Source organism: Chiloscyllium plagiosum, unplaced genomic scaffold (genome assembly GCF_037043375.1).
Source record: "Chiloscyllium plagiosum isolate Xiang-an unplaced genomic scaffold, Cpla_swu_hap1 HiC_scaffold_26, whole genome shotgun sequence".
Classification (NCBI taxonomy): Eukaryota; Metazoa; Chordata; class Chondrichthyes; order Orectolobiformes; family Hemiscylliidae; genus Chiloscyllium; species Chiloscyllium plagiosum.
The window spans coordinates 47,450,608-47,473,196 of NW_028270164.1; the positions used below are offsets into that span (position 1 = coordinate 47,450,608).

General features: G+C 38.3%; 1 protein-coding gene across 2 annotated transcripts in view; it reads right to left on the reverse strand.

Moving 5' to 3' along the window:
• Positions 1-5,854: 5,854 nt before the first annotated feature.
• trim33 (tripartite motif containing 33) overlaps positions 5,855-22,589 on the reverse strand; it is a 151,875-nt gene continuing 135,140 nt past the window's right edge. Inside the window, exons 18-20 of one of the 2 annotated variants that reach the window (XM_043716995.2) lie at positions 16,662-16,814; positions 12,254-12,328; positions 5,855-9,939 (exon numbers count right to left, since the gene is read on the reverse strand). In XM_043716995.2, coding sequence (XP_043572930.2) covers positions 9,724-9,939; positions 12,254-12,328; positions 16,662-16,814 — 444 coding nt within the window. In that variant the 3' untranslated portion in view covers positions 5,855-9,723. The remainder of the gene's footprint in view (positions 9,940-12,253; positions 12,329-16,661; positions 16,815-22,589) is intronic. The other variant, XM_043716996.2, reaches the window with a different exon arrangement.

The following is a 22,589-nucleotide window of genomic DNA, read 5'->3' on the forward strand; positions in this document are numbered from 1 at the left end:
TGGAAATGCAAGTCGGTAATCACCTGATTTACCACCTCCCAGCAGCACGTAAAATCAGTGTCTTAAGCAATAAAATAGCCACCTGGAAAAAGATGAAGGAAATGGTCATGGCAATGGTTCCCAGGAGATTGCCCCATAGTTCAGTGATGCCTGCTTTCAGGTGCTTGTCCAGCAACGATGTGAGATTCTAGTGCCATAAATGGATTGATCACTACCTGAAAACTGCTGCAAGGATGCATTGGAGTTTGAGCATATCTCTCCAGTACCACATGACAACGTCCTATTGCCGCAGCAACCTCCTCCACCTCCTCAAACAGATGAGCCCCAGAAGATAACGGAATTGGGAGTGCTTCCTGGAAATGGAAAACACACCTGGAGCATGGTTACAAACCGGTGACACAGAATCTGTGCACACTACAGCCATTCCACCTGGGGAACATGCAGCGGTCGCAAAACACATGAACCCCGAATGATACACTGGCAGGTCAGGATGGAAATGCACCAACTCAGTTTAAGACAGCTGCAGAGAGACAGCTCCGGACTTCCCTGCCAGTGGCACCCTATGTGTCCGGTAGATTCTTGAAATGATCTAGAGATATAAAAACATAAATGAGGTTGTGATCTCCAGTATCCCCAGCATCAGATACCCACCAATCATCATGCAACACAGGTCAGCCCTCAGTGGCATATGTTAGTCAGTGACTGACACCCTAGAGAGATGTAATCCCTGACATCACTGGTCGTTGGTGAGAGTTCTACATACCAAGAGATGTGCCATTTTCTACGCTTCTCCTGCATTTGGTCCCAGTTATCTTGGTGGATTCCCGTCAACCACAGGCTGTACACTCTTGGAGATCCTTCTGCCATGGTCAAGCAACCTCTTCCTCTGCCTACCGGTCCAGCAGAATGTACAAATCCCATCCTCTGAAGATTCTGCACTCCCCTTTGATGCAACATAAGACTGTTGCTAGGAAATTACAGCTGCAAAATAGCTCACCTTCTAGTGATAGATTGGAACAGCATCCAACAACCACCAGCTAGAGGTCCTGTTACCCTTCCCCTGCCACATTCTTCGCCCCCTGTACAATTTTATAGCCCTCCTGCTGCAGACACAACTTCTCTTGCATGTTTTGTTAAATTCCACCTCCAGTTACTCGGAATAGGAATAGGCCTTTCAGACTTCCAAGCTTGCTCCACCTTTTAATAGAATCATGGTGGGTCAAACACTACAATATCTTTTACCCATAAATGTTTTCTTTACTGATAATCAAAAATTCATCAGTGTCTACTTTCAATATACTCAAACACAGCTTCCACAACTCTCAGGGGTAGGGAATTTCAAAACCTCACCATCCTCAGCAAACAAACTTCTCCTCGTAGAAAACCCAAAGACTGAGGTGCTGGAAATCAGAAACCAAAACAGAAATTGCTGGAAAAACATAGCACATCTGGCAGCATTTGTGGAAACAGTGCAGAGTTAACTTTTTGAGGCTGGTTATAGCAAGCCAGCACAGAAAAATAGCTGACAAGATGATAAGAACTCAGAAAATGGGTGAGCTGCGCTGAATGCAACACACAATGTGATGATGGGCCTAAAAGGACTTGGGAATGGGTGACTATGCTAAAAGTAAACCATGTCATAACAAAAGCCGATGTGAGGGTGGGTGAAAAACATGGGAGGATTGTACCAAGCTGTAAATTTATTGAACTTGGAGCCGCTGAGGCTACAGGGTTCCAAGCGGAAATGAGTTGTTGTTCGAATTTGTGCTGAGCATCTGTGGAACAGTGCAGCAGGTCTGTGACAGAAGGGTTTGTATGGGAACACGGTGGTGTGTTGAAGTGGCAGGCATCTGGAAACTTGAGAGTTTTGTTTGCAGACAGGATGTAGGTTTTTTTGTGAAGTGATCATCCAGTCTGTATTTCACCTGCCCAGTATACAGAAGATCACACTGCCAGCAGTGAATAATGCAGACTAGATAGAGTGAAGTGCAGGTAAATTGCTGCTTCACCTTCGTGTGTCTGGGGCTTTGGATAGTGAGGAGATAGGAAATAACTGGACTGGTGTTACACTTTCTCTGGTTGCATGGGAAAATGTCACGGGAGCGTGAGGAAGCATTGAAAGAGATTCTGCCACAGGGACCATTCTCTCTGGGACAGCTTGAAATAAAGACCGATATTCCATTGACCTTTTCTATTACCTGCTGAACTCTTATGCTAGCTGTGTGATTCATGGATGAGGAATTCCAAATCGTTCTTGGCTGCAGCATTGAAATAATATCTAGCTGCTCTATTATTCTTGTCTCACATTATATTCTATCTGCCAACATTTTGTTATTCATTAACCTATCTATACTCCTCTATAGACAGTCAACCTCTTCACTTGCTTTCCCACCTATTGTGTCACCCACAAATGTACATTCATTTTCCACATCCAAGTTGTTTACAAATAATTATGGTCACAGAACTTCCCCGTGGCACACAACTAGTTACAGGTTGCCATCCCAAAAATGTTCCCATAAACCTAACTGACTGTAATTAGTTAGCCAATTCTCTAGCAATGCTGATACCATGGGGTATTAATAAATGAGGTACTAATATCATAAGGCTCATAAGTAGCCAAATGTGTGGTACCTCAAACATTTTCATTAAATACAAACATTTTACATCCACTGCTTCCCCTTTATCATTTTTCTTACCCTCTCAAACAATTCTAGCACATTGTTTTAAACAGAGATTTTGCATCCAAAGCACTAGAATCTTTAAGACAGCAAGAAAATTAAAAGTGTTGACAATCTTCTTTGTTCAAAACATAATTGTATTAGCAAGGTTATGGGGACAAAGAAGTGTGTTTTGGGATGGAATTAAACATTATCAAAACACAGCCAAATTATGTTGACTGAATAACCTCATCCTTTGCAAGACTTTGGAACAACTTCTCAACAAACTGAGTACTCAGACCAAAGCCATTAAAAAGGTTTGATTTTGTGTCAAAATTAAAAACTGTTCAAGGTGGCATCAAAGTGAAAGAAAACTCTAGGACAAATTGATGGTCAGTGCAATAAGGGCAGGCTTGAAAAAAAAAGCACAATGTGGGAGAAAACAGAATTACAGAAAATACTTGCGATGGCAAAGGCCAAGAAAATTGCAGGCTAGGTTTTGAAAGAGAGAGAAATAAAAATCAATGTTATCATTGGGGGTGATAAGGCTCTAAAGGGCAATGGGGAAAAAAAGACTGGTTGTCAACCGAAGAGTTTTACATAAACTGGAGTTTATGAAGGGTCGAGAATAAAGGCTGGTCTGAAGTGCACTAATGTGGGTAGATCTGGAGATGATGAAAATATAGATGATCTTGCTTGGTAGATGAGCTTTGGAGGTAGATAAAAGGAATTATATTTATACTCTTAGAACGTCCTCAAATGCTGAACAACAAACAAGAGCACTTTCTGAAGTGCAGTCATTATGATGTCATGGAAAACCTATTTTCACACAGGAAGGCTCTGCGACCTATGAAGAGTTAAATGCTTGAAATATTTTGGCTAGTTTACTGAGATAACTCCTCTGCTCTTCAAAAAGCACCAATCATTTGCAACCACCTTAATGAATAGACAAAGTTTTGATTTAACCTGGTTTGGGGGAGGGTAGTTAGCACTGTTAACACTCGCTCATGCTGCATTCAAATGCTGTAGTCTGTGCTCACGCCTCTACAACGTGGACAGACGTGAAGGCAAACCACTATTGGACCAATATTAACGCCTTAGGTTGGTTGCCTGTGACATAGAATGGCTATGAAATTGGAACAGTTCAAGCTTGAGCAAGACTTGTAAAGATGCTGCCAAGCAGTGAATAGAAGGAAGGTTGGATTAGGGATGGTCTAAAAATAAATAAAGAGGTTGATCACTGTGGGAAAAGATCTGCCACCCTACCTACCCACAGCACGGCCACACAGAACACAAATCAAGCCTATCCAAACCATACAAGAAACACGCAGAATGCCTCAGCATTGACCAAACAAGCTGACAAGAGAAGCCAGAAATAACCATAGTCACTTGCAGACCAGGGAATACACTTTCCAAGATGAACGAACAATAAGCTTCCTGGAACCGATCAACACAGCTGACCCAAAGCACGAAGAGCAGTCTCATACTCCAGTGATACCAAAGTCACACAAAGGATAGATCAGACAGAGAGGTACCAGAATACCTCGCCCACAGGACAGAAACAATGGAAACACCTTATTGCTTTAAAAGGGACATTCTCACCTACTGTCAAAGAGTTGGAATCTCGTGATGCCATTAAGAACTGATTGATGCCGCCAGGATGCTACATTGTAGATACAATCATTCATTCTTCTGATAACTGCTTTGCCATTATCGCCATCATAACTGGATTAATTATCAAATACATTGTATTTTCCTTATTTTAATGAGCATCATTGTACAGGATTTTGATAAAACCTGGCTTGATTTCCAGCTCGGAGAGAGTTTCAGCTTAGTCAATTTCTCTTCCATGATATCGCTGTTAATAAACTTTGTTAATTTCACTTTGATCTGTGTTTTTGTGATCTCTGCTTTATTGGGCTAATTTCTCCGACAATCACACTTGATAAATCACCGGGATGAGATCAGATACATTTGGGGGGAGGAATCTGTAGACACCTGCAATCTTATCATCTTTCTTGGATGTAAGAGTAGAGCCACACGTCAGATACACAAATTTTAGACTCATGGAAAGGATTCTAATTCAGGCCAATCAATTTAACCATAGTGCTCAAATATTCAGAAATGTTAATTCAGGGCAAAAATAACAGTCATTGGAGAAGTTCAAACAAATCGAGGATTTGTTTTCCTCCCACTTCAAGCTGATAAAAATTGAAAATACTTAAACATCCAAATATATTGAGCATGGTGGCTCAGTAGTTAGCACTGCTGCCTCACAGCACCAGGGACCCAGTTCAATTCCTGCCTCGGGTAACTGTCTATGTGGAGTTTGCACATTCTCCCAGTGTCTGCATGGATTTCCTCCGGGTCCTCCAGTTTCCTCCCACAGTCCAAATATGTGCAGGTTAGGTGAATTAGCCATGCTAAATTGCGGATAGTGGTAGGTGCAGGGGAGGGGAATGGGTGTGGGTGGGTTATTCTTCGGAGGATCGGTGTGGACTTGCTGGGCTGAAGAGCCTGTTTCCATGCTGTAGGGAATCTAATCCAATATATTAAATGTCATTTGCTAATCCAGAACATATAACACAGCATACGACTTCACAAAAAAATCAACAGCATGTGCATGAATTCTAACTTCCTCCTTTGGTGCAACATTCAAGACTTAGTGCAGGAAACTGGGCCTAGAATAGATAGTATAGTTTTAGTAATAAACTTGATGGCCTAAAGGCCTCTTCTGTACCATATTAGCTGAAATTCTGCAGTGTTATGCTGTAAAAAGTATTTTTGCTCCTTTCAACGAAACAACTTTTTACTATGATTCCTTAACTTTATCAATGACCACAAGTCAAAAGTGGACCAAAGCAAACATTAGGTTGTGTGGTCCAAGATTAAATTTCCAAAAGAAAGGCTTTGTTTAATATCTTTCAGCTACATTACTATGCTATTTTGAAGGTATTAAAAGAAATAATTCAGGATCAAAAATCTCACATCAACTTGATCTATTTACGATGGGTTAGCTGAAGCCTTATGGCTGAACTGTACAGAAAATTGACTTATTGTATAAAAACATAAAAATTCATCTATTCAGCAGAAATAACATGTTGGTTTTTATTTCAGGGCTGGGACGATGTCCTATGACTGTACTGAAGCTCACATCCGCTTTTTTGGCACAAGAAAAACACGCCATCACTACATGCCCCTTGCCAGCTGTACAATTTAATAGAAATGACGAAGGAGAAAGTTTCCAATTAAAGCATTTGTCTGTTCTAACGCAACAACTTTCATCATCTACAACACAACATTCTGCAATATTTTAAAACGGATAATATTTACAAACTGTTGACAGGCTCTTAAATAACTCTTGACAAAAATACTGTAAACTTTAAGTTACAAAGTAGCAAAAAAACACAGCGGATGCAACAGTTATAACTGGCAATCATAAAAAAAGACAAGTGATGTCGATTAAACTTCATCCATAGGACGATCGACATAAGAATATAATCAGTAGCTAAGGAGGCTGTATATTTTTATGGCATACACAAGCAGCTTTTTATAACCAAAATTAACAATTGCTGTACAATCAAATCTCAGACTTTTTTTCAACATCAATCCTGCATGAGAAATAACCATGATTAGGAGTGCACATTAGATTTGTCTAAAGCCTGCAAGTCAAGGAACAGCACATATTCCTGCTGTAAAATAAAAGATTTAAAGAAAGTGCAACTTATAAATTCGTAATTATTGTAACTTTAGAATGTCAACAGCACTTTGCCTCAGAAACTACATACTTTAAAAAAGTCCTTTTCTTTTCAAACTGGATATTATAGCAGCACTACACAGTTCTGGCACTGGTTTAAGGAACTGCAGTACACATTCATAATGTTGATGTGAGCCACATCAACATTATGGATGTAATGCCATAAATTTGATTATTCCTAATGAAAATTACAGAACTGTAAATCCTTGATTTAAAAGAACTTATCAACATTTACATTCTGCAAATTTAAATCTTAACACTAATATCTACTTATGGCTAACCATGGACAACTATCTATTTTTGACTAACAGCTCAGTATGAATGGCTGTTTACACAAAAGTGAAAAGTCAAAGCCCAGGGATTAAAATAGTCTCAATATTAGATGAAAGAAAAAAATTGCAAAAAGAAAAGTGGAAGATAATTTATGAAATTAAAAGGATTACCATCCATAAACTGGTTCAAGGATAAATTTGTGCTTCAATTAGATTTAAGTCTACCTTGCTTGGGGACAACGAACAGTTGAGTCAGAGAAATTAAATGACCAGAAAATAAATGGTATCCAGATAAATGCCCAAAACGTAGGCACATATCTTTTCATAAGTTAATGTTTATTGGAAGATATCATTTGTAACACGGCAATTTTAGAGGGATAAATCACCAGAAATACATATTCCAACTATCAGAAATATTTCTATTGTTGTTATTTTTAAATGTAAGTAGAAAACCAGTTATAAATACTTTTGAGTAACACAAAATTAGGAAATTATCCCTGCTAGTTTCATGAAAAAAAATTGTATTAATAGATGAAAGAAAACTAATTCTAAGAGTGACAATATTTTATTAACATATCAATATAAATACGACTTTTGGAGTTTCTTTCAGATGTCATGAATGGTTCAAATGACTTAATTTATTAATGTTGAAACTGTAGTGTAAATGATACTTGAGGGTGTAATGGATATATATATTTATACTATATTTGTATCATTTAGAGGTCAAGGCTTTACATTCATACAATAATGGGCATCCAAGTCTTAACATTATAGAACGACTAACAATCCTTCAGATTTAACTAGTTGGTATCAGTTTTCATCCATTAGCCAAACTTCATATTTCTAAAGAACAATGTAAATGAATGGACAAAATAAACATCACTAATGGGCATCAAATCACTTAAAAAAGCATTTAAGCATCATGTCCTTGCAGACTTAAATACGGAGAATTGATAACTTTATTTTCATCTACTTCTGACCAAGTTACAAAACTCGAAACAACCACGTGCAAATACATGACTTTCATCTTTTATTTTTAAATTATATGAGCAAATTGTTCATTGTGATCAAGGTAAAAGATGGTGGTTTCATTCCTGTCTGTGCGCATTTTTGGTTCTTAGCATCAGTAGCACACATTCCCAGTCAAGTAGAATGATTAGACATATAGTACAACACCATTCTACGCAACATCCCATCGTTCTAAGTAACAAACTGTCCCTTGCAAATAAAAGCTGAAACACACAGGTAATGCATCACTTGTTGAACCAGGACAACGCATTGAGTGTGTTGCAGGAAAGTTCTGACTTACTGTTAGTATTTTAATGTAAACATTCAAGTTTGCTTTGGTCCAGGCAAAGGCCTGGGTCAAATTCAGGATGTATCTTTTTAAACTATTATTGTGGTTCTGTTCGCCGAGCTGGGAATTTGTGTTGCAGACATTTCGTCCCCTGTCTAGGTGACATCCTCAGTGCTTGGGAGCTTCCTGTGAGGGTGTCACCTCGACAGGGGACGAAACGTCTGCAACACAAATTCCCAGCTCGGAGAACAGAACCACAACAACGAGCACCCGAGCTACAAATCTTCTCACAAACTCTGAAAACTATAATTATATCCAATTGCACCCTGTTAAATTGTTTAGCAAAAAAAGGGACTGAGTTAAGTTTTTAAAAGGTCACAGCCTGTTATGCTATTAACATTATGTACCTTATTTCTGGCACAATCTATGCTCTATAGCATGCATTGCATAAAGTAGTATGAAGAGTTTTGTTTTGCTAGCCTGTACCCATTAAGAACTGGACTGAGGCTGACCAAACTTTGTTCATGTCAGATGCCAGTGCCTCAGCTATCAAAGAGAAGAGTGGCAGCAGTCGCTACTGACACCAAACCAAGATTCTAAAGGCTGGAGGGCAAAAGCAAAAACAGCCACTGAATCAAATGATATCTTTGTTTGTTTGTTTGATGGTCAAATGCTGGAACTCTTCACATGTTTAGAAATGACAAGATCAGCTTCTGAAGCAACACACAATTCTCTTTTTTTAATTTAGATTGTGCCAAATTTTGTACTTGACCCACATTAAGTATCTGATAGTAAATCCATAGCATAGGTAGAACCAGATTTACAAGCCAGGAAAAGGGATTACTTCTGTGGGTCAATTTCCTCAAAATCCCCATAACTTTAAAAGGTATGAAAACATATCTGCAGCAAATAAATTACTTGAAATTTCAAGTTAATAGTGCAGTGTGTCAGTGGCAACACAATGTTTGAGCGTTCAGGCCATTCTACCGGTTATGGCATTAAGTGGCAGCTTTGCAGTTTTCTAACTACAAAGTTAAACAAAAATGTACTAATACAACTTGTAAAATAAGCCTCTATTTACAGTTGTCTTGTTAAATTAAACAAATCTTGTACTTTTGTAATGTGAAAAGATACTATAGTGGCACTTCAATAAAGCATGGTAATGGCAGCTATTATTGTAGTGCACATATGTACTTCACCAGAATCAATAAATCCCCAATGACATTCAATAGATAGCATTTGCAAATTTTGCATCTGATTTGAATTGAACACTTGGTAGCTGAAAAAAGGTAACCGAGAACAGGCACCTGGAAGGCAAGAGCTACTGTGTTTATCTAACCTGATAATTGCGTGAAACATAACCATCTTAGAGAAAATTTCCATTTCTGAATATGTAAATTAAATATTTGTGTAGTCATTAAACAGTTTCTTGTGCATGCCAATAAAATATATGCCACCTACAACATTTAGCACATAAAGAATCAAATAATTACATCAGCAAGGTTTTTTTAAAAAAAGGAACAGAATCTGGAAAGACTCTCAGTATTTAGATAATGAACAAATGCAACAAAGTTTTGTTTATTTGTACAAAAACATTTTAAAACTCTAATAAATACTGTGTGGTGGGTATCAGCTTTCACAACCAACCAGCAGATAGCCACAGGAATATTGATCACATCCTGTGAGCAGAAAAAGGAGAGAAGTCTAAGTAGTTCATCTTCCCCTGAAAGGCAGGGAAAATCATTTAATGTGCACTGGTCTGTCATCAGACTTTAGCCGTTTTCGCCGAGGTTGAACGAAGTCATCGTCTGAATCCTCACTGATATGAGCTTCATCTTCATGGTCGGAATCTGATTCTACCAGAGGTGTAAAGGTTCTGTCTGAATAAACCATCTGTAGCTTTGTTTCAAAATAGCTTTCTAAAGCCTTTCCAGCCTGGGCAACCTCCGAATCGGTCTGAAAGTGAAAAGAATTCAGAAGTATTTAATATTACACCCAGTGTTGGCATCATAAAGTATTCAATCACAAAACCCTTGAATATGAACTGCTAAGTTGTGATGCATCAAATCCATACAGACCTTCCATTTCCCATTTTGTTTCAGATGAATTGATCTCAGCCAGAGAAGAGTTGAATTCTTTTGACTGAGCTTAGTGCTCTTAGGCTTTGGATCTCAGTGTAGGAAATGGGCCAAGGCCTATGCTTGGCAATCAAATACAAGAACATTTGCTAGAGTAGGTCTTAGTTTAAATAAATTAATCTATTAAATCTTACTGTCTAAAGTCTCAAACATCACTTAGATGAGGAGATAGGAGCAAGCCAGGCCTTACTAAACTACACTATTGCAAAAAGTACATTCAGGTGACAAGCATGTGATTGAGACAAATTCTTCAATTTGTTACAACTTGCATAAGAAGTCTACTTTCAAGAAAAGCAGAACCTTTGAAAGTTAGTGCATATAAAAACATATCTTAGTGAATACAAAACACTCAAAACAAATGCTCTCAGATTTTTAAAATTTTCTGACTTTAAAGCATGCAGTCAACAGACCAGATGGTTATGTCCTGTAATATGTCAAAGGCTTTTATAAGTACCTCAGAAGTAGCTAACAAAACACACTTTCCTCGGTCACCACTTTATAACCATTCAATAAAAGTAAATAACATTGTATTTGCTTTAATGTCAATGTCACAAAATATTAGGTTTCTCCAATACTATTCAAGGCTTTCCATATATAGTTTTGTTCATACCACATTAGTTATGGACAATTACAGTGTCCTAATTCACCAAACATAAAGCACAACTCAAACCTACCTCAAACATTAACTCAAGTTTTAAGCATCATCCCTGAATGAAAATAATCAATTGTATTTGTGTAGTCTTTCACCACCTCCGCTAATAAATTACTTGCAATATACACATTATAGATAAAGGCAGCCAGTATGCAACGAAGGTATCACAAATATCAATGAGATAATGATCAGATAAACGATTAGATTAATTGAGGGCTAACTATCCACCAGTATACGGCAGTGCTCTGCTACAAATAATGCCACCAAATTGTTTTCATCTACATTTTGGCAGCTGCTAGGACTTCCATTTAACATTCAAACTGAAAAGTTTGAAACTCTCCCTCATTACTGCACCAAAGCACTCCTGTGCTCAGGTCTCCAAACCAAGCTTGAACCCACCACTTTGACAATCTGCTACCATTTAATCAAGGTTGACAGATTAAGTACCTGATTAGTATATTATATACATACTTTGCCTTTTTGACATCTTTATATCTCTCTCAAACTTCATTATCTTATATCTGCTTAGTGAAATTGAAAAAAAAATCCAGTTCCTGACAACTTGCACCATAAATTAGCCTTGTAGCTAAACAAAAAGGATTTCAGTTGCTCTACACATCTACATCATCTGCCAGGTGGACAATTAAGACAACTAAAGCATTTAGAGGAATGAATTTCTGTTTTTAATGTGTATTTATTACCTTTATGCATCTCACAATCAAAGTCTAACATTATAATATTAAATTTCACATCTGACCTTTGAGAACTAAATTTCCAAACATTCTTAGGGCTGACAATAAAGACAGCTCTAATAATACTAAAACTCCAAGAGGCCAGTGGAAGAGAAATAAAAACCAACTGGCTTTGTTAATTTCCATTCCATCCATTTTCTCACACTCAAAAAACATAATGAAAAAAGCAGCTTAGCTGACAACTGTAGAACATCCCAAATACTACAATACTAGGGCTTTTTGGACGCAAAGTAACATAATAGTTGATGCTGACAAACTGAACATTTTCTGTATGTGGGTACCCACATTCAAACATTCCAGGTCCATACCCTGTACAATCTTGAGATTAATGGATGACAATCCTCTGCTACACTAATGGGGCATTTCCTTTTGTTACACCTAAAACTTTTTTTTTTGAAGATTAATATGTTAATGAAAACTGAGGAGCAGCAGTCTGCAGTGGGTTCATATTCATGGCATGCTGAATGCTTACAGCCAGTAAAGTCAACATTATCTCACCAACTAGTCTGAATCTGAGCCAAAGGTGTCAAACAATCCCTTGCACAATGAATGCAATCTGATAGAATGGACAGTGGCTAAAATAATATTCTGAGATTATGTTTCATAAATAATTCTTTCCATTCCACAAACCTCACGTGGAATTTCAGCTTTACATAAACAACCAAATTCAACTGATACACACTGCAGAGAAAGAAACAGGTCTGTCATAAGCAGGGGTGATGTTTTACCTTGGTTCTCATTTCCCTTTCTTTGGTCCTCATGAGGGCTTGAGGACCATTTTGAACCCCAGGTAATAGGGTAACCTTTATGAGACAATAAAATTCATAACATAAATTTGTTTTATGTGGCACTGATAGAGACAAACATCAAAGTTTCCTTAATATTTACAGTTTACCCTTTAAGTGCATATTTGTTCAACCAATTTAAGTACTACAACAAAATCCATGCTATGTGCTGAAAAAAGGCTTGTTTCTTAAAAATGCAAAATGAGTTGTAGAATAATATAGCAGTTAATAGCTATCAATATCACTTGGAACCGTCATGCTAACATCTTCAATATCCTTTGCTGAAGTTTAAAATGTTTACTGTTTCCTGTGTGACCATTATCTTCAGCAATCTAAGTGTAATATTACTATATGAACAGATTGAGCATTGATCGTGTGTTGCACAAAGTAGAACTTTGGCAATTTACATCTCTAACAGCAGCATATTTGTACATATCCTGTCTCGCCTGTGAATCTGGTGAGTAGCTAAGTTTTATTCAGAGTTTATCACGCAGTCTCACTGTTATAAAAGTAAACAAAGCATTTCTTGAGAATTTATATCAGATTGTGTGTCGACTCTCAAGTCTCGAATACTGACTAATATTGAAATCCCCCACTGAGTAAAGACATATGGTTCTGTAGTGAAACCTACAGAACCAAGATCTAACTCTTGGTCTTTTAGGCTTAGTGCGGGAAAGATTAGTGCTCTTAATACTCAGGGATCCGTAGTAATCAGCACTTACATTCCTGACCAACCATGGGATTGGACTTAATGAAGTGCATTACTACGTCTGCAACTTCCCACACAGCAACAGTTCAGGCTACCTGCGTAAAAAGCCGACCGAGATACACTTCCTGAGCAGTGAGAAAATCAATGGTTGCTTTACTAATGTGAGAAAGTGGACAGAATAGTAAGAATACAGATCTTGTGAGCTGTTTATTATGTGATATAACAACTACAGAACTGTCTAGCTATAAACTTTGCAATAGATAGCTAAATTTTTAAATCTTCATCTTAGCTTAGGCATGTTCAGGTCCATTTCAGTTACAGGATGACAGAATTTCAGAGGGGCTGAATATATGTTACTAGCACAAATAATATTTTGCCAAACCTAACATTGCTATCTAAATGACTGTCAAATTACAGGCAGAGCATACTTAACAACGACAAAGTACTTCATAAAATCATCTAACTTCAGTAGCTATATCAGATAGCCTGTGAACAATTCACTTATGGTGAAAACAGGTGAGAAAAGAACTTTTAAATCATAAGCCTAAAATAGCACTTCAATTTTAATTATACAGGGAGAAATTTAATCATGTACTGTAATATAGTTGCATGGAGTTGTACTACAAACTACCGCTGAAACTGCAAGACTGTTTGAAGATTCTTATGACCATTTTCTTGCTGTCAAAGTTAAAAAAAAAAGCTCTCCGGTACGGAACTTCAGTCAAAATAAAAGCACTTTATCAAAAGTGCATGTAGTATTGCATTGAAGGCTTTTTCCATCCTTGCTTTACAGAGTTAGCCAAAGTAAAATACATACTTAAAAGGACTACAAGCTTTAAAACTTCAAAGTATTAGTTAAATCAAATTACACAGTGTGCCCTGATAACTGCCATCCAGGTCCCCAAGGACAGAGGCTGTTGAAAGGAACAAACTATGTTTAAATAATTATCAGCAATAACTTGGTCTTCATATTTAGAATCCATTCACTTCTCATTTATGGCCATTGATATCCACAAAGTACACATTATGGAAAGTTACATATGAGGCACAGTGATAAGAGATTCTTGGACTCCAATCTGTCACAGCTGTCAGATTGTAAACCCAAGTACACAGAATGGGGCATATCTACACAGTAATTAGTAGAGAAAACTCTCAGCTGTATCTAACACCTGCAGGAATACCTAGCTTGTTGGGAACACAATATGATCACCAAAAATCTTTGGTTTTCTTCAAGCAAATTAACTAAGACAATAAATAAATTTAGAATGTTTCTAAATGAGCACAGTGATTAAGTCATTTAAGTAGAGTTTAGGCATTCTAGGAAGAACTTGAATGCAGATGGCCAAGTGGGTTTTGATAGTGAGGGTCCCCTGATTAATGCTATGACAACAATTTTAGCCCTTTATTACACTTGCTGATTTTGTCAAATAACAAGTTTGTCATTTCGGCTTATAATGGCAAAATAAAACTGTATCCTGTGGAAGATGTGGCTAAGTACTGATGTTATGCTACCATGGACAGACCAAGCTTTTCAAACTAAACATCAAACTACAAAGTGAAGAACAAGTGCCAGAAGGAGAAAAACACAAGACTTACTGAAATTTTGTGGATCAGGGAACAGCTTCAAACTGCATGTTTAAAGATTCAAAGTAGTGCACAGCAAAGTCACAGCTCCTTGAACCCAATTGCTCCAACTGGCATTTAGGTTCCATTCAAGGTTCCCCTCCCCTCTTCTTCAAACCCTAGCATCATCTCTATTCTTTTTCAACTTCACGTATTGATCTAGCTTTCCCTGGAACACACTGAAGTTATGTAACTCAACCTAACTATGAATGGTGAGAAGGATAGTGATAAAACAACAAAAGGCTAGCTGGGCTGGCGAAATGGGCAAGCACATTGTGTAGATACATGGAATGACACATTTTGGCAGGAACACAAAGAGGAGAGCTAACAAAATAAAGTGCACATTTCTAAAGAGAATACCAGGAGAGAGGGAGAGGGAGGGAGAGAGAGAAAATTGGGGGAGTACAGCAATTGACAAGGGCAGAAATAGCAATTAGTGACACAATGCTGGAGTTTATAAATAGAGAGATACATTACAAGTTCAAGGAAGTTATGAAGAACCTGGAAAACATAATGGTTCATTCATTCTCAAGTGGAGGATGGCATCCATCCCAGGGCACCACTCAGGAAAGATCTGAAAACTATAGACCTACGGGAAAGATTTACAAGAATGATTCCGGGAACAGGGACTTCAGGTATGTGGGTGGATGGGACAAGCTCCGTTTCTCCTTTGAAACATTCACAGAGATTTAATTGTGGTATTCAAAATCGTGAATAATTTAAACAAAATAAAGTGTTGCCATTGGTGGAATGACTGCGAATCAAAGGACACCAATTTAAGCTGAATGATGCTTTTTTAAAAATAGTGAGTTGGGGAATGCATGCTTAAGCACGTAGCTAGCAGAAGCAGGTTCAATTAGTTTCAAAAGTAAGTTGGATAAGCACTTGCAGGAAAATAAATTCCAGGGCTACAAGGAAAAGAAAGGGAGAAAGATTAGAGAAGTTATTCTTGCATACAAGACCTCTTTGTATGCTATATTCATTCAATGATTCTACAAATAATGTTTTTTTGCAGCTTTAAGAAATAAACTAATATCTACTTAACTGAAAATGTGTTGCTGGAAAAGCGCAGCAGGTCAGGCAGCATCCAAGGAGCAGGAGAATCGACGTTTCGGGCATGAGCCCTTCTTCAGGAATGAGGAAAGTGTGTCCAGCAGGCTAAGATCTACTTAATTCTTCTACTCAGTTCAATGAATGAACTTATATTGTAATTACACAAAAACTTACAGAACTCTGCCATCTTGGGCATAGTTTTCACACGATCCCCAATGCTTCAATATATTTGTTGCAATATGGAGACCATACCTGAGTTCTGAGCATAGTCTACACATGGCTTTGAATTCTTCCTCAAAAAACAAGTAGCAGTCTTTTGCTGGTTACTTTTAATGACACTTTTTTAACCTTTAAGTTTCCATGTTGTATCTGGCCTCCTTATTCTTATTAAAATCATAAATGCACAAATCAGCTCTCACCTAACTACACCAAAATTCATTTCATATCTAAACAACCGTTCTTCAAATGTGTTAAGAGTTGATTTTACTTTGATGCTATATTCCTCAACACTGACTCTCTCTCAACTGTGACGATGCATTTTGATTTCAGAATTTGCCTCAAGCATTTCCCTGTGAAACGCACCTCCCATCCTCTGCCAATCTCAGCTCACTGCGGTTAACCCTTTTTTACGGTTTATGCAGCCAGTTTGCTTTTCATTTCATTCTTCCTGATATTACATGTGCTGAACCTGGCCCAAAATGTACTTGTCTTTTGAAAATCCATGTGTATTGCAATTACTATTATATTCATGCTTACTTTTGTTACTTTAAGAAGAATTCAATAAAGGTTATACTGCACTTCTGGTTTGGAGATGAAATTCAAAACTGGGATTACTAAAAGCAATATGAAAAATAAGCTCTTAAAATGAACAGCAAAACAACACTGCTATCAGAAACAGCTAACAGAACCTGAAGGTTTTGGTGCATTTGACATTTTTACACATTTAAATTCACACACTGTACTTACTTCATTGAATTTTTCACAGTTCTTGAAAATGAGCCTAATGTCAGCCACAAAGTTCTCTGGTGTTTGGTAATGTTGAGAGTGCTTTTTCTGCAATTTCATTTTCACTCTGGATAAATCCATTGGATTCTTAATTATTCTGTAGTAATCAGGAACCTAGAAGGAAAAAAAGATAGCATGATCCTACTTTTGCGGTGATTTCAATAATATATTTTGTCAAAGTACTAAACAGTGTGCAAAATGCTTATACTGGATTTTGGATATATTGGTAGAGGGCAGTTAAGAAAAGGATGTAAAGATTCCATTTTAATTCAGGCTAAAACAAAATCCTGTCCCAATCTTTACGATTGATGCAAGAAAAAAAAGTGCATTTATATAGTGGCTTTTACATGGAAAGTATCCCAAGAATCAAGTTTCAGAATTAGTAGTCAGTGGTGCAACTTGGAAACAGGCCTTTGGCCCAATGTGTCCACGCCGACCATATTTCCTAACATGAAGTAGTCCCATTTGCCCGCTTTTGGCCCATATTCCTCTAAACCTTTCCTATCCATGTACCTGTCCAAATATGTATTTCAAACACTGCACTTCACCCATTCTACCACTTCCTCTGATAGCTCGTTCCATATGTGCACCACCCTGCATGAGAGAGAGATACCTCTCAGATCCCTGTTAAGTCTTTTCCCTCTCACGTTACAGCTATGTCCTCCAGTTTTGGACTCTCTTTTCATTGGGAAAAAGAGCTTGCCCCTTAACCTTACTTCTGATTTTATAAACCTCTAGAACAGACCTGGGCATTTTAAGGCCCGCGGGTCTTATCCAGCCCTTTGGTCGTTCCTGTCCGGCCCGCATAAGGTCAATCTTAAATTAGAACATAAATGAAAAAGTATTTACGCCATACATACAACTGTGTTGCTTTTGTTTTGAAAAGAATGCTTTTCTTATTTACGTACGGACGCACATGTGCATGTATGTGCGTGCGTTAACAGCTAAAAGTGATGCTTGCTGGCTAGCCCTCAAAATGTCAGCTCACGCCAAGACAATTTATGTCATATCCCACAAAATCACCAGAAACATTAAACCGTTTTCTGATGGAGCGTTTATTAAGGAGTGCTTGTTGGACTCTGCAGAACTAATATGCCTGGAGAAAAAGGAGGCATTTGAGAATGTGCCATTCTCCCGACGCACTGTAACGAGAAGGATTGGGGACATCGCGAGAAATCTGGAGCTTCAGCTGCAGCACAGAGCGGTCAACTTTGACTTTTTTCCCTTGGCTTTGGATGAGAGCTGCGACGTACGTGACACAGCCCAGCTACTCAGCTTCATACGTGGGATAACTACGGACTTTAAAATCACAGAGTAGCTGGCAGACATGCTGTCAATGAAAGGAACAACAACTGGTAATAATTTGTTCCCGGAGGCAAATGCATGTTTGGACACGTTGGGACAAGCTGGAGGGTGTGACAATGGATGGTTGTTCAACTCTAACGGGAAAAATTGTTGGGACTCAAAGAGAATGCAGGATAAAGTGACAGAAAATGACCCTGAATAGAAACTGGTATTTTTGCATTGTATTATACATCAGGAAGTGTAGTGTAAGTCTGTGTTAAAAATTAACCATGTGGTTGATGTTGTAACTAAAATAATTAACTTCATCAGGGCAAGAGCTTTGAATCACAGGCAGTTTGTCGCACTTTTGGAGGAAAATGAGACCGAACATCGTGACATAGGCTACCGCACAGCTGTCAGGTGGCTCAGCCTGGGCAAAATGCTGAAAAGTGTATGGGACCTGAGAGAAGAGATTCAAGATTTGTGTGAGAAGAAAGGGAATGGCACTCCACAACTTTCAGTTGCATACTGGATTGCAGACCTTGGTTTTGCTGTTGATGTGACTGCACTTAGGAATGAATTAAATGTGAAACTGCAGTGCAAGGGCCTTTTTGTGCATGAAATGTACAACTTGGTGAAGGCTTTTATGAGAAAGTTGCAGCTTCTCTCAAGCCAAATGGAGGACAACATTCTCACCCACTTGCCAACACTGAAGGAAGCCGCACCTTCAGTTGATCACCTCCACAGGTACTCATCTATGTTAGAAGTACTACATGGGTGAACTTTCAAGGTGATTTCAATACTTAAAACGGTTGAGAATGAAATGCACATGATTTTTTCCTGATTTACATGCAATGTGGAGAATGCACCTAGTGATGTTCAGCTTGAACTCATTGACCTGCAGTCTACCATAAGGAACTTTGTTGAAGGCCTTGCGGAAGTCCCATGCAAAAGAATATTTTTAAGAGCAGTGACTAAATGATTGTTACAAGAGATAGAGTTTAAAATGACTCAAAAAAGGTGAGGGTAGTGAAAGCACAAAAAGGTTTAAGCAGAAACCTCAGAGTACAGGGTTGAAGCAGGTCAAGTTTAGGTTGAAAATGATGGAGAAAAAGGACGGAAAACACAAGCACAAAGTCAGAGAAGCATGATTTTGGTTGGGATCGAGAAGGGTTCCAAGAGTATAAAACTAGGAGCAGGTTACTGCTATGGAATGGACAAGGTTATGAAGGGAATTAAACATACTGATGAGATTTTCAAACAGAGATGTTGGGGGACTATAGTTAAGTATATATTCATAGAAACAGGAGTGATGGGGAGCTATGTTAGCATGTGGACATTTCAGTTGTAAACCATCTAAAGTCTGTAATTGATGGAAGAAAGGAGGGTCAGCAGAGGGTTGAAATTTTCACATAAAAAAGGTGTGGTGGAATTGTAGTTGGAATACAATTAAGAGTATTACCACTAAGGCTAGAAAGTACATTATCACTGCCTAATCCCTACCTCTGCATTGATCAGAACATGAAGTTAGCACTCCATCCAGTTACTGTTATGGCCAATAATTTATTGTTTCTATACAAGGTTTAAAATAAGCATATCCATCAGCAATGTTTCTTCAACAAAAAAAACAAAATGATTGATCAATTGTGAAAATACGATTCATTTGGCAAAGATGGCAAGCTAATTAACAGTTTGAAATAGAAGTGTAAATATTTACCCTCAAAAAAAAAAGCTTCTCTGCAGACATTAGTTTTGAACACAACATTTGAAAGCAAAGATGACTTAGAGAAACTCAAGATGTCTTTCATTTGGTGCTCTGGTGCACCTAAACAGTGCCATCAAACACAGGCAGCTGTCACTGGGATTGTTGCAGATAGTGTGTCTTGGAATCATCTAAAATTCAGAGACTGTCCAAGGGAAGAACTACACCAATTTTTGAAGTCTTACACTAGACTAGCTGAGTAGCAGGCTGAATCCCAAGCAATACATAAACAAAACTTTAAGCACCAGTAATGTGATTTCCAGTGATCAAGTTCAAGCAGTTAGCTTAAACCATGACTTCAAATAAAAAAAATCCTAACTTCCTTTGATATGATACCTCAAAGAATGAAGCACCTTCTTAAAACTTCCAGCCTTGGTGAAATTAAATGCCATTATTAAATGCATTTCATTACAAAATGTGCAAATGAAACAAATAATAAAAAAAAATTTCAAACACATTTACACATATTCGCATTCATTCTTGGCATACAACTAATAGTGTTATGCTGGCACCATCTGTGGTACTCAAACTCAGGGCAAATTAAAATTCTACACAAAACATCAGCAATTACACTGCTTTTCCCTGCAATGAGGACGATTTTAAAACTTTATATTTGTAGTCAGAAACTCTGTTGAATTCATTCTAGCATTTGGAGTTTGTCTGTCAAGGTCAAGGGGTTCTGAACATTACGTACCAGGTGCCTTGTAGCGGTAACAAAAAATACTTCAAAATATTTAAGAGTTAGCAGCAATTTCTAGGGTTTCTTATACCACTGCAGAATATCTCTTTTGGTGTCACAGAATCATACGCATGGAAACAGACCCTCCAGTCCGTGCCTAACATAACCCCAAACTAAACTAGTTCCACCTACCTGGTACTGGCCCATATTCCTCGAAATCTTTGTTCATCATGTACTTATCCAAATGAATTTTAAACATTGTAATTGTACCCACATCAACTTCCTCAAATTTCATTCCACAAGTGAACCACCCTGTATCAAGATTTTGCCCTTCGTGTTTTTAAAATCTCTTTTCTCTAACCCTAAAAACATGCCCCCTTGTCTTGAAATTAAACTTCCATAATGTCGCCTTTCAACCTCCCAACGTCCAGTGAAAGCAGTCCCAGCCTTTTATAACTCAAACCTTCCATACTCGGCAACATCCTGTTAAATCTCCTCTGAACCCTCTCCAGCTTAGAGTCAAAGTCATAGAGATGCACAGCACGGAAACAGACCCTTCGGTCCAACCCGTCCATGCTGACTAGATATCCCAACCCAATCTAGTCCCACCTGCCAGCAGCCGGCCCATATCACTCCAAACCCTTCCTATTCACATACACATCCAAATGCCTCTTCAATGTTGCAATTGTATCAGCCTCCACCACATGCTCTAACAGCTCATTCCATACACTTACCACTCTCTTCGTGAAAAAGTTGACCCATAGGTCCCTTTTATACCTTTCCTCTCTCACCCTAAACCTATGCACTCTAGTTCTGGACTCCCCGACCTCAGGGAAAAGACTTTGTCTATTTATCCTATCCATGCCCCTCAATAATTTTGTAAACCTCTAAGGTCACCCCTCAGCCTCCGGCGCTCCAGGGAAAACAGCCCCAGCCTGTTCAGCCTCTCCCCTATAGCTCAAATCCTCCAACCCTGGCAACATCCTTGTAAATCTTTTCTGAACTCTTTCAAGTTTCACAACATCGTTCTGATAGGAAGGAGACCAGAATTGCACGCAATATTCCAAAAGTGGCCTAATTACCTGTACAGCCGCAACATAACCTCCCAACTCCTGTACTCAATACTCTGACCAATAACGATAAAAATCACACAACACCAGGTTATCGTCCAACAGGTTTAACTGGAAGCATTGTTGGACTATAAACTGGTGTTGCGTGATTTTTAACTTTGTACACCCCAGTCCAACACCGGCATCTCTGAATTCTGACCAATAACGGAAAGTATACCAAACGCCTTCTTCACTATCCTATCTACCTGAAACTCCACTTTCAAGGAGCTATGAAATTGCGCTCCAAGGTCTTTCTTTGTTCAGCAACACTCCCTAGAATCTTATCATTAAGTGTATAAGTCCTGCTAAAATTTGCTTTCCCAAAATGCAGCACCTCGCATTTATATGAATTAAACTCCATCTGCCACTTCTCAGCCCATTTGGATCATCCGATCAAGATCCTGTTGTAATCCGAGGTAACCTTCTTGGCTGTCCACCACATCTCCAATTTTGGTGTCATCTGCAAACTTACTAACCATATCTCTTATGCTCGCATCCAAATCATTTATGTGAATGATTTCTCAGGCCTCCAGTCTGAAAAACAATCCTCCATCACCATCCTCTGTCTTCTACCTTTGAGCCAGTTCTTATTGGAAAAGAATCCCACTGGCTTCGCTAGCTAAACAAAAATTGGTTTTAACCTCTCAAAAGAATACTTGCCATCTCCTAGCCACACCACCTTAGCTTTATTTTGCAGCAAGTGAAGCAGCTAGACTGCTGAAATTTGGTAGAAACTACACATTCTAAAAACATATGATGTCCCACTTGGTCTTGGAGGCAGGGAACTTCATTAACACTTTTTAACACTTGTCCCTTTGTTGTTCTTGGCAGCATTTGTCCTTGCTCTACTACATTCCTGAGGTAGTTTAACTGCACTTTTGCCATTTTACTTTTGTCAACGTTTATTACCAAATCAGACAAGTGAAGGAGATAAAGCAGTAGATTGTTGAGGTGTTTACCAAGATCTTTGTATCTTGTTTAGCCAAGGACAACGTTCCAGAAGAGGTAAGAATATCCAATGTTTTTCCTTTATTCAAGAAGAGCAACAGAGATAA